General features: G+C 30.0%; 1 protein-coding gene across 1 annotated transcript in view; it reads right to left on the bottom strand.

The window, feature by feature from the left end:
• Positions 1-1,944, bottom strand: part of LOC121115645 (PDZ and LIM domain protein 3) — an 81,827-nt gene extending 79,883 nt beyond the window's left edge. Inside the window, exon 1 of the mRNA XM_040709739.2 lies at positions 1,757-1,944. Coding sequence (XP_040565673.1) covers positions 1,757-1,867 — 111 coding nt within the window. The 5' untranslated portion in view covers positions 1,868-1,944. The remainder of the gene's footprint in view (positions 1-1,756) is intronic.
• Between the last annotated feature and the right edge of the window lie 12,397 nt (positions 1,945-14,341).

The raw sequence follows: 14,341 nt of genomic DNA, 5'->3' as shown, positions 1-14,341 counted from the left end.
TAATCATGATTTATTCCAATTATAGATTCATACCCTTCATGTCTAAATATAATATATTACATAAATATCCAGAGGTAAAGTTGAACTTCCTATCACAATAAGTTATCAGAATCAATTTGAAATAATATAAATATCAACCCAACTTCATTATGATCCGTGTTTTCAGTTTGAATAATGGACTAATTTATGCTTAACGTGTTGAATAATCCCCACTCAGGTTCTGTATCCATAATATAAGTTTAAAATTCCTAAGGTTAGAGGTACATATTCAAGCAGATATCGTATATATATATATACATATATGTACAGGAGAGGAAGATGCATCATTGATAATAAACTCTTCAAAAATGAATCACAAACATATACTCATCTATAAAATCAAATCAGAAACATTCTTTGCAATAATATTTTTTTTAATGAATTAGAAAGGGGAGATCAAATCCAAACATAAGCAGTGAGACAAGAATTATTGTATGTCAAGTCATCTATAGATAAAAAAAGTTTCATCAAGATACTTTCTTCTCCAATAAAAGAGAAATATGATGAACTACGAAGGAGCTGACAATTTCATAACTATGATATGAATATTCCTTCAAAAATGTATTTCTCCTTGCTCCATTCTCACTAATAAAGGCGATCTACGATAAACAGCTAGATCTGAAAGAAAAAAAAAAGAAATCTTCTATAAAAACTATGTCTTTTTCCAGTAGAATTGAATCATACTTGATCATTGCTTTTGACGGACTCTTTCAAGTTTCACGACCAAAAATTAAATTCTCTGACAAAATCTTTCACTAGACGATCTACAATTCCGTGATTGATAACAAATTACAAATGAGGGTTTTCAATGAACGATCGGATAAGTCCCATATCAGCGTTCACGATTCATCACTTTTTAACAAGAATTAATTCTTCTTATCTACAATTGTTATTCAATAAAGGAATGATTTATTTTAAAAGTTCTAATAATGAACTTGAGGGGCTTGTGTCTATCCAAATGTTAAGTAATCTATTTTTTATGTAACCACATCATAATTACCTAAATTATTAATAAGTAATATTATGTTCTAACAATCAAAAAAATATTTTGGGGCGCCATTGATTTGAAATAGTTATCTTTTATTCAAATAACTAAAAAAATAATAATTAATAACTATTATTTTCTCTGGATTATCCCTTAGTTTATTTTATAGTTTTAATCAAATCGATGGTCGATTATAAGAAAAATTATAATGAAAATTAGGTTCTTTACAGTTTCTTGATTTTTGAATTTTGGTTAATTCATCAGCATATCTAAGAAAGAGAGAGAGCGAGGGTAACTTTCATATTTTTTGTATATTACTCAGCTGGTAGCAGCAATATCAGGATTTTAGCTTTTCTTTTCTTGTTCTTTTTTTGTGCAAAATATGGTACTTCACCTATAATATCAATGTTATATAGTGCTGAAGCATACCTCGTAGAAACTTGTTAGAAATGGAAGAAAAACAACCTGTCCTGTGTGCAGATTACTCTTTTTCTCATCCAATTTCAAAACTTTAAATTTATCAAGAAATAGTGGTGATAAATTTTATACTTTCCACGTAATAATATTGTATAAATTTACTCAAAATATAAGTTTATATACCCCATATATTGGAGAAAGAGACAATGTGACCCACAAAATTATTGTTTCCTAGAACTATAAATACATTTCAAATTTTGACCGATCCATTCGAGTCAATGACACTTTCTGAGATAATATTGAATTAGCCCTTACCTTCTCTAACACTAAAACCCTTCCTCGGTCCTTTCCTCCGCCAATTCTCAACCCCCAAGGGGTTCTTTCATTGGGACGTATTAATTCAACTTCGATAAACTCCTTTGACATCTTATTTAATTTAACTCAAAAATAAATAAAACAATAGCTATGAACACCTGAAACTTTAATTTTAAACTGTTTAATAAGTGGGGTGCTTCGTTGAATATCGTAGGGTAAATTTAATTCTCTCTCTCATTTTTATTATTCACTCATTATAGACTCTAAAGTATGTAGGTCAACTAATATATGTAAGACAGTTGAAGCCGTTTTCTCCCTTCCATTTATATATCTACTAACTTACTGCTTGATGCAATTATTTGAAAAGAAAAGCACACCCTGTTCTTTTTAAAAAAAGATAGATAATATTTTTTTGGGCATAAGGCCAAAAATCCTTATCACCATCAAAAAAAAAAAAAAAAACAAGGGGAGAAAATTGCTTTGCCTTTATTTCATTATATTCTTCTCCTTTGCAATATTCCTCATTAATAGTGTGGAGTAGTGATTCCCAACTTTTTCATCGTTGTGGAAACATTTTTTATTACCCTGCAGTTCCCCCTCCCCCACTTACATATATTTCATTTTACCACATAAAACAAAAAAGTCCCAAAATAATACAGTAACTAAAATTCGAATCGTTTGTCATTTGGTGTGAGAGTTAAGCCAGTTTTCCTTGCACGCTCATCAATTTCTTGTAGTATTTTTCAAAAAAAAAAAAAAAAACATGTTCCTGCTCAGCCTCGAGTGACTGTATATGATTGTCTGATTTTGGTTAAGGTCAAAAAATTTATTAGCTCTTGAGGATGCATTGACGAGAAATTGCTGAAAATAAAGGCTCCTAAGAGGTCGTATGAAAAACCACTAGCGTAGAAGCTTCAAAACATTATTGAACCGTCTAGTCTTGACCTGTATTGTTACATTGGCGTAGGCAGCCTTTGTTACCTTTATTGTATAACACTACCTTTCCCCCGAAAAAAAACAATAAAGGTCCGAAATCATATGGTAGTTAGCCAAATAAGTCGTTCATACCAACTGCTATATCTATACCATGAAGTATGAACTCACATACTTTTACCGTCATACTACTTTTAGACCATTTTTAAAATGAATTATATATTTGTTTCTTATAAAATGGCATATATATACAGGGAGCGGGGATCAAATTGTCGCCTACTTTAAACCTTGATAACTTGAAGACGATATTATCAAATAAAAAACCGGTTACCAAATAGGATAGCTATTTTTGTCAACTGATGATACGTAGTTCAGTTAGCGTCATGCCATCATCATATGAGGAGATAAAGAGCTATAAGTGGAACGAGGAGCTTTCGAGGCCCGCCGTAGTCATAGCATTGGTTAATAATGGAGGTGACTCCCCAATTCAACAATTGCTTCAACCTTTGGAGTGAATTTACGGACTGTTCAGCGTATCCGTAAGAAGCTAGAGGACACGTGGGATGTTGATGCCACCATAAAGAGGGCACCCAAGGAGGAGGGCATCGACAGGAAGGTCAGGGACACCGACTTTGTCGACAAGGCGAAGAAGATGGTTGAGGATGCCCTACCAGGTTCATGAAGACCGGAGACAGGCCTTGGGTGCGGCAACAGGACTCAGCACCCTGCCATGTTTCCAAAATCTCCATGCAGTGGTTAACCGAGAACTGTTATGACGTCGTAACCAAGGATTTGTGCCCTCCTAACTCTCCCGACCTTAATCCTTTGGACTATTTTGTCTTGGGCGAGAGGCATACCAACAAACATCCCCATAGCACCAAGGCCAGCCTGATGGACTCCATCAAGGAGGTATTCGGCAACATGGACAATGAGATGGTCAGAAGAGCCTGCAGCCAGTTCAGAGGGCGTATTGAGGCCGTTATTGATGCCAACGATGGTTATATCGAAAGAATGGCTACTCTATACCTATATGCTCGTCATAGTTTTGATTTTCAATAAAAAAGTTAAAAAATGTATATTTTGTGTTGTTTTTTGTAGAAAAATATTTTGGCAACAATTTAATCCCCGCTTCCTTTATATATATATATATATTATAAACAACAAAGGATCAACAAATAATTGTATTCCTGTTCTTTTGGAAACGGAGCAAAAGTATATAATAACTTATTACTATGTTTATTTATTAAAAAAGAAAAATTGATGAAATAGCCATGACGTATCTAGCAAGAGGAGGGAAATTACAGCTGACAACAAAATATATAGGATATTTTGTTGTCAGCGAGGTAATACCGTGCTCAGTGACAAAACCCAACAATAATTAATTATTAACCACCAAAGTTTTATGATTTTAAAAATAGGTACATCAATATATAAAATAGGTACATAATATATAAATAAACATAGTATTTATACATCCCCACACAAAAAAACATTATATCACTTTCTTATTATTGGATAAAATCTACCAATGAAGGAATCTTCTTACCAAACATCCATCAAAAATTATTTTGTGGTTGGTATTTTGATATGGATAATGTATGTACACATAGATCAACCTAGATCCTTTCATATGATTAATCATTTGATAACATTTTCTTCCTGTAGGTTCTTAGATTGATTGTCTATGAGAATAATGAACATATATTAGATTGGCTTTTCATATTTCATTGTTTGAAATGTTCAACGGACACGGAGTAAAAAATGAAGGTATGTTAATTTTAATCAATATTTATCAATGTTTAGAAGTTTGTGAATTAACAATTTTATGAAAATATAGAGGTCTTATTTAAAAAATAACATATAAAAGTTAAAATAAAGCATTTTTAATAAATAATCATTTTAAATAAACAATGGGAATCTTTCACAACTTTTTATTTGTTTTGCTTTGAAATAATCATTTCTTGTTAAACAAATGAGAAAAAAATATTATTAGGACAACTTTTTTGTGCTTTATTTAAAAGAATTCATCTAAACCTTTTTTGAAAAGGTTTTTTCAAAGAGAAAGTTTTCTTTCTTTAAAAAATATATTATACGAGTAGTACTAAAAAAATCTTTATTCATGACATTAGCACATAAAATATCTGAGATGGTCATAGGGGTTCTTAAGTACTGTTTCTGATTTTTTTTCGTGGTACTTGACAACGAAGAATGTAATTCAGCCATCCCAGAGTCATGTACTGTGCTAGTTGGATGACATAAAAAAGATATTCAATAATATCACCTACGCTGCAAGACTCTTATAAATTAGTTTTGAGTGAGTCGTGTGGGTTCTTTGAAACTCTATTTTGACAATTTTGGCCCGCCTAAACCTCTGATGTAAACCCTCTCAACTTCAGCTTTTGAGTCCATTTTGAGAGGAAGACCTGCAGTGTCCATCATCCAAACACTGAGGCCTTCAAAACCACTGTCATCCATTACTTGGACCCCATCACAATGGAATATATCGTCATCGGCTGCTAGCCTTCAACTACCACCTGGAAGACAATATTCCCACTAAGGGCGGCTACATTAATGATTAAGAGAGCTCATACACACATTTATTTTTTGAAGTTCTGTTTTTAACTAATGAATTATATGTTATTGAAAATTAAAATTCAAAGTGTTCAGATTTTAATAGAGCCTTCCTTTATTATCCAAGATAACGTTTATCTTTTTTGTTCAACATTTATTACTTCAACTAGGGTTAAATTTAGTAATGTTATAATGTATAACCAAAAATTTCTATTTTTCAAATTAAAATGGCATGTACCATGCTAACAATGACATGAGGTATTTACAAAGTCAGTTTTTTAATTGTATTTGACAGAAAAAATCTTTGTGAGGGGAAAAAATATTTATCCGAAAGAGGGACTGTATAAATATAATGTATAAGTACATAAAGGTGATGCGGGTAGCTAGCAAATTCTTAAATTTTTATAATACATGATCTTTCTTTCGTACCTAATGAACACTTTTCTACATTTTTATTGGAATATATTAATATTTACCAAGAGCACAAAGTCAATTAAGTTTTTTATAAAAACTACAAAACTTGTAAAAAATCTCATTATTAGAGTATGGCATGTACCTAATATTTTGTATATTTAGCAATTTTGGTTCACACTTTGCATTTCTGTCAATATAAATTTCATTCCAAATTTTGTATAGTAAGGATGTTCAGAGTGGGGACCCAAAACTTGCAGTAAAATTTAAATAAAATCTCATTATGTTATTTTTTATAGTGAGGTTTCATTACACAACCAAACAAAAGTTGAAACAAAATAAACAAATTTTTATTGATTATAAAATTTTTGGAGCAACAACAAAAAGGCAACGTGTGTGCAATCTACTCGGTAACGGTATCAGTGCCAAAAAACTAGAGAGAACGTTTGTATCTCCATTTAAACTCCCTTCAACATCAAAATAATACAGCAAATAAGATCCAAAACTTCTACAGTAACAATATATCTTACTTCTGGCCTGCCTTCATGTGCCCCTCATCCAGCCCTAACCTCAACATCTTGGACTTTACAGTTTGGTGCGTCTTGGAGGAGAATGCCTTTCGCACCTCTCATCCCAATTTGGAGGCACGCCAAGCTGACATCATCACAGCGTGGATACCCTGGAAATACCCTTTATCGTCAAGAGCTGTCAATCGCTTCGCCGTAGTGTCAATACTGTTATTGCATGTGAAGGAGGATATAATGAATAAAAAATGCAGCTATATATAGTATTTAAGAATATCAGAAAGCGTTTTCCAGTTGTCTTTTTATAAAAATCACGATTTATGCTGTTGCAAGTTGTAGGTTACAAATTTCTAATAGACTCGAACCTTCTGTCTTTGGCAATTAATATCAGCTATGGAAAATGGGAGAAACGACGATTCATTCATATTTGGTGATACAAGTACCACAACATTCCCCTTTTTATTAAGATCTGAGCTGGTAACCGAAGGCAATACCCACTTTTTTTTTTTTTTTTTTTGTAATTTATATTGAGATAAATTACTTTGACTAACGACATCCAATATGGAATGAATTAAACTCGTATGTCGAGGTTTTACTGCATTTTATTTTATCTCTAGGTGTATTAATTATAATTTCAACATCGTTTTAAGAAAATAATTTTACTGCTTAACTTTTTATTTAAACATTAGAGTCAATCACAGTGTCACATAAATTCTGTAGTTGTAATTGCCGATTATTTACTAATGTAAGAATTAAAACAAATATTACAAGATTATATCCTTTTTGTCAGCTGATATATTCCCTCCATCATTCGTGCTTCATGTTTTTTTTATGTGTTTCTTTGTATGTTACATTCACTAATATATTTCAATGAAATTGGACAGATCTGTTCTGACGGTACATACACAATACCTAACAAAGGTCGGAACAAATTCCGGGTATCATTTTTATCCTAACGAACATACATATAGAAATTTAACATGTCTGTTGCGACAAGGGTTATTTTTTTATTTTTAAAAATATTCTAACGCAATATTCTTTATTCTTTCTAAGACATTGACTTTATAAAGGAAGAATATACTTAATAAATTGTATTAAAATATTAAACATCTTTACATTAATTATTCAGTCATTTTAACTTATTTTCATTATGTATTGATAAATACCCAGAAGGTTTCCGTTTGACTGCTTTTATTAAATTTATAGGTAGATAAAAATATAATGAAAATTTGTGCATGTATTTTCAAAACTAATATTGACACGTGAATAAATAATATTATACTTTTAATAAGTATTACCGAAGAAGGTGTATTTTTAATAAAAATATTGCTCGAAATTTTTTTAAGTTTCGTGATAATGAAATAAATAAATACACATTAAGACAAAATATCCTCTCTAACTTTGTATTTTGCTGTCAACTGTCGATGTTTCTAACTATTTTCCCCTGATCAGTGTTTCAACGTTGATTCATTGTATTCAAATTAGCTCATCTTTAGTTGTGAATAATTCCCAACAATTAATGAATAATTATTATTCCATATTTGGGAAAAATGGGGAAACTACCAAATGATTTCAGCTTTTCTTCTTCTTGGAAGGAAGGATGCAAGATACAATAAAGGTAGCCACGTGATAAATTAGTAAACAATAAAATTCGTTCATATACTATCGGGAGTATTGCTCGGAGAATATACAAAGAGACAGACAAACTTTTTTTGAAATAATATAGATTTTCACTCCCCTTTTCTTTTCTTTTTTAATATGACAAGCTGAGCTACAAACGCTCGTTGCAATACCTAATCTAAAATAACAATTGTTATTTTAAACCTGAACCTAATTTATTTAATATTACCAAATGAAATTTACCATCGCTGTGAAAAATGAGCTCTCTTAATAATTCATGTATCCACCCTTAGCAGCAATGGTGGCTTCCAGGTGAGAATGGAAGGCTACCAGCCGATGTCGATGTATTCATATGTGGTGGGGTCAAAGTACTGGCTAACAGTACCATTGAGGGCCTCGGTGTTTGGATAATGGACACATCTGGCCTTCTCCTCGACATGTACTCAAAAGCTGAGTTGAGAGTGTAGGCATCAGAGCTGTAGGGAGGCCAAAATTGTCAAAAAAGAGTTCAAAAGACTCACTCAAAAATCATTCAAAAGTTTTTTTACAACAGAGGAGAGGTTCCGGGGAACCAGGAATTACCAGTAAGTGTAAGTCATAAGAGAAAGAGAAGAGTAATAACTCATATCATTTGAGGCTCTCATTTTTATTCTTCAAAAATAGAATTATAATAAAGTTTTGCATTGAATTTGTCTATCAATGAGACCTTAGATATCTTCTTTCTATATTTAGTGAGATATATATCTTACAATGTGGAATAGTTGTTAGAAAAAAAGTTATTTTATAATTTTCGCATATCATCTTTAAATTCTTATTGGCATTTATCAGGTGGTAAGAGGTTTCGTATATTTGTATATCGCTTCATATAAGAAAAAGTTCCGACATATTTACGTTTTAATAATGAACAAATCATATACTGGGGAAATTATATGGCCACATAGCTATTTACATGCATTGAAAAAGATTTGGCTTCAAAAGCAATTAGAAGGAAGATAATAATGGATATAACATGCATCGATGAAGGTTGCATTCCTAAACGGCCAACAGTTCCAGAAGTTGATAATTTAATTTTTGGAACTCTTTAGAGAGACACACTCCTTCTTCAATGAATTCATATTGGTCCTGGATCTCCCCTTATGGTTGTTATAGTAATGAAAAAAGAATTGGATATTAATATTGCATTTTCTCATGTAGAAGATACCTTTCCAATAAGAGGAACAAATGACAGGGTGGGGAATTAGACGAGTTGTAAGAGGGTTAAAAGGCAACGTAAAGACGAGTCCCAAAATCTTATTGTATTTGATTTAACAAAAAAACAATTAACTCTCCCCACGAGGATGTTAAGCCCCGCCAGATAGATGATACATTAAAAGATTTTGGTAAAATTGTAAAACCTGCAAAAGAGACTACTTTTAGGTTACAATATCCAAAAATACAACTCCAACGGACACAAATTGTAATATAAAAATCATTTTGGTATCGAATATTTGCGAAGAAATTAGTTCAATCTATGATGATATTAGCAGCTCTAAGGACCCAAATAAAAAAAGAATAATTAATACACCCCAAGCTTCTTAATGATGTTAATAAACAGCAAATTTTGTCACTGTGTTTTTGTTCCCAATCAGTTCGGAAACAAATTAAGAAATGGAGGAGCATTGAATAAATAATTACTGTTCTTTTTTTTTATTTTGTTTGGAATATGATCCCATTCGAAGAATTAGAAGAATGATATGAAACTAAACACAAAAAACCCTCAAAAGTTAAAAGAATAGTTTATATTGATTTTCAGGCCACGATGGAGGGACGGATAATTTCCTTTCCTAAATATTCTAACAAATCTACGGCTGCTGTTTTTTTGTGAAAAAAGAGTTCAAACTAAATCAAAAGACTCATTATTCTAAAGAGTTCTGCAAACCGTGTTTCTTTCATTACTGGTGCTAAAAGTGGCCTTTTCACCTTTTTAAGGCTCTTTCCAGCTACTTTTTGATAGCACTCTAGACAGTCTAGTGTGAAGCCCTGAGATCTTTCGTACAGGCCCTCATAGACTTGAGGGAATAAGCCTGGGCTATTTTATATTAATTCTCTGGGTCTAATTTGGCCTTTTTTGATAGAGTCCTTCTTTCTCTTCAACGCTTGGCAAAGACAGCGGTCCTGAAGACGCCCAACTTCTTGGAGTGTATGATTGGAAATTCGTCGAGCACATTCTAGTCTTTTTTTTTTACTTCTTCGTAAGCTAGAGAGCTCAAATTTTAATGGAACACCCCGTAGATAAACCAAATTTGCTCAGTTAATACGATTTTATTAAAACATAGATTTTGTTTCAATAAAATTAATAACCAATCGATATTTCAGCTGAACATTTGCAGAATAGGGCACATTATAAATATGGATTAATTTTATATTTTCACATTATTATCTTATCATTTTTATGGTAAGCAGTTCTTTAAATAATGTGATTAATACTGCTCATCACCAATCTCTTTATTCAACACACTTTATTTTAAGAGTAGCTATAATTATTGTACTTTTTCTTTTACAAAAACTTTTTTGGTCTAAAAAGTTATTTGTTACTTACATATGTAGTTCAAATAAAAAAATGTTAAAACTTTAGATTAAATTAAAAAATATATATATTCAGTTGAGGTGGAAATAAGGTATTTAAAATAGTTATGTTATTCAAACTGTTTCAAGCTTCATATTACAAGATTTTTTGATCAATTTGGTTCTCAATTAAATTAAGACAATTTTGATTGGTTAAACTACATAAGCGATCCATTATTCAATAATCCATAGATGCTCAAGAACTCGTATTGTTTATGTTTAAAAGACATTATATTTTAACAAATTTTCAATATAACAAACAACAGCTTACTTCAGTTTTCATCATGTGCAAATATTTATGCGCCTTTCTACTTAAATTTGATGCCCCTTAAGAATTTTATAAAAAAATATGATAATCTTAGACAAAAAAATTCTTGGATGGAGGAGAAGGCTAGTGTCAAGACACCCAAAGATGTTCAAAATAGAAGCCTTAACATAAAAAACAAAGCCTGTCGCGTACGCAGCAATGCCACTTATTATGCATTTGACCATATAATTACAATTTTCTATTCAGTAAACACATTAGAAAAATTTTTACACCAAAGGGAAAGTAAAAATTAATTATCTTGATAATGTTCCCTGCTTGTTCAAGATACGATCTCAAGCTTATTTTTTTTTTTGTAAATTTGAAATCTTGCGTGAGTGCATTACTATAGTTGTTTAAAAAACCTTTTAAATCTAATTTTTCAAGTTAGTTAGTTAATACAAGTGAGTTGTATATGTGAAAATAGCATCAATACATTTTTGTAAAAGGAGGTTATTCGAATAAACAAAAATTTTAATTCTAAAGCAGATGTCACATTTGTAAAGTAAATTAGTATTCTTACCAAAAAAACTCCAATTGGGAATGTCCCACATAACACATTATATTGTTTCATTTTGCGGAAATATTAATCTATGGATCATCTAATTTTATACCTTATTTCATAAAAGTCTTAAAAAATATAGACTATTTAGGTACTTAAATAAGATAATAAGTTCTTCCTCAATGTGTTTATTTGCTTTACTTTATCATATCCTTGACATGCTTTAAAACATTAAGCAAATATTATTGAGTTTTTTGTGACGTTGACGAAACCTTATTAGTTTTATGTAGTTATTTATAAAAAGTGTATTTATTTATCTACAATTTCTATACTTCAATAACATAGTTGTTGTATATTAGAAAAATATTGTAACAATGCTCAATGATATGATGTTTTTCTGAAAGTGTAAGCAAATCACATTCAAAACCAATTAATACACTTCTCACTTTAGTATCAGAATAAGTGATTTAAAAAATTACACCCCGCATAAAAAATTTATATTACACATTTTATTAGTTATGAATTTAGGGTTTTTTTTTTTGTCACCAAAGCATTAATTGAATAAGTTTTGACAACAAAACTTTTAAAATCTAGAGTAAGTGGAATTGATGCTGTTTCCAATATTCGTATTTTTTCACAGTATGTTCAAGTAAATTAAAATCTTAGTTTTTATTGCTAAGTTCAAAACACTGTGAAACTTTTTGCATAAATTTCATAACTTATTTGAAAATATTAGCTGTAATACTTATTTTGACGCTGAGTTTTTGGTGGATTTAGATAAATAGTATTAAAAAGTAATAACATTTATCGCTATAATTAATACAAAATTTAATGCAATCAAAAATATATATTCGTTTTTAAATAGTCTAATATAGAAAATAATAAATATGTTAAACAAATTAATATAAACATAACTAAATTAATATCTCAATTTAGAATTGATTTTAAGTTATGGGATTTTTTTTGTTTTTGTCCCAATTATCGTGGGCTAATTTGCCGCAAAAGCAATTCTTTGACTTCAACCACAGATATATCACTAAATACTAAACTAGATAAAAATAATATTAATTCTTAAATTAATCCCATATAATTTACTCTACAAAATGAAAAGAACTCAAATTTACGGTAGTACTTGAAGTTGAGAAAAAAATTAATTTACATGAAAAAAAAAACTAAGCCGAGGTTGTAAATTCAGAAGGTGAGTGAGTCTCTTCTCAAGATTGGATGAACTCACCAACCTCAAAGAGTATAAGTAATACACAACACTTAGATTGGATTATTCCACAAAAGTGCTGGAATCCAACTCGTACAAAAATACTAGAAACAGAAAAACGTCATTATGTCTTGCTTTCCCCCTCACGGTGCTTTTTATGCAGAAATTGATTCGGAAAGATCTTCATTAAACTTGTTTTTAAAAATATTTTTGAAATTGGGATCACTTTCGATGCACTCTGTATTTTCAAATATGTTAAAAATTTTCCAAAAAGAAAGGTTGTGAGCTAAGTCGGTATTCAGAACAAGCATATGAGAGGTTTTTGTTCATATTGGAATAATTGCTGGAGTAATTTCTCGGTATGGAGTCACCAACGTAAAATTAAAATAACTTTCTTGGCTGGTATTGCTATGCATTACTCATTTTATCTTTACAAATCTACAATATCTTATTATTCCATTTTCAGCGCGGAATAAATACACTTTGAAACTTAGATCTAACTTCTAGAGTTGTTTCTTTAATTACTGTAAAAATAATTGGAATAGAAATGTCAGTAATTTTTTTGTGTATAGTGTTAGAATTTGTTTTTGAAATCTTTTCAATTAATCAATAGAAGCATATTTTATTACTATTTTTATCGAACCTTTTTCTGTTAAAAAAGCTTCATGTCTTTCATTCACTTTTGAGAGTATAGTAGAAATATTCAAATACTTTTTCCAATTAGAAGTATAAAAAAAATATATTTAAGGACAAATCAATCAGGTAAATTATTCTCCTGAAATCAATTTGAGTACCCTGTCTATATAGTTGGTTATGTAGATGATGTGTATTCTTTATTTTGCCCATTTTTGGAATTGGCAAGCTAAAGAATAAAAAAGACGAAGGGTAATCTGAAAGATTTGTTGCCGATTTATAATTGTAAACCCATGTCGGACTCAGAGTAGAATTGAGGATAAAAATCGGAGTAATTCTTGTCAATCTAATTGTTTATTGCCTTCTCTCCCTGCTCCTTTTTCACAGTTAATTATAGTTGATCTAATTAAACACTATGATGTCAAGACTGGCTCACTATTTAAAGAAACACTTTTCATTCTTACTTTGTTTGATAAAAGACAATTTCTAACTCCAAAATGGTAGAGTTATGCTATGGGTGGGACAATTTTTGTAAAACGTAATGACACTACAAATACTTTTTTTAATATCCGTTTTGCAACCCATTTATCACTATAGTATAGATATACCAAAGAAAATTAATATTAATTAATAAATATTGAAGTTAAGAAATGAAGAAAATATGTTTTATTCAAAAATTTATTTCGAGATTTTTTTCATTTTTATTATTTAATTATTCATTTATATATATTAAATTAAATTACTTATAAAAAAATAATAATGATGGATTAATTATTCAAATGCTTTAGGTATATAAACTTTGTATTTAGTTTTGTAAAAAAGATATACTTCTGTACTCATTTTATTTTTATGAATAATGAGTATAGTATGTTTTATAGATTTACATAATCCTTAAAGAAATTATTCTTCTTATAATATAGACGTACACAAATATAGTTGGGTACTTATTATTATAATATATTTGTTCTGAAATGAACAACAAAAAAATAGGGAAAAGTTAAGAAAATTATATTTAGTGAAGCATAAAATATCCCCATTTTGAAATAGTTTTTTTTAGATGCTATTTATTTATGTATGTAGTTGATTTATTATTTTGTTTTTTCTCTCCAAAATATTCAAGGTTCCTAAATATAGAAAGTTTTCAGTATTTCTTTCACCTATTAGCTCAAAAATATAAAAATAATTGTTCAAGTGGATTTTACATATTGTTTATTAGTAAATGTACATTTCGTAACAAGTCCAAGGAGATTGTACAAATTAACTATTTGCA

The sequence above is a fragment of the Lepeophtheirus salmonis genome, chromosome 1 (assembly GCF_016086655.4).
Source record: "Lepeophtheirus salmonis chromosome 1, UVic_Lsal_1.4, whole genome shotgun sequence".
Classification (NCBI taxonomy): domain Eukaryota; kingdom Metazoa; phylum Arthropoda; class Copepoda; order Siphonostomatoida; family Caligidae; genus Lepeophtheirus; species Lepeophtheirus salmonis.
The sequence above is the reverse complement of the archived record's forward strand: the minus strand, read 5'-3'. Positions and strand labels throughout refer to the sequence as shown.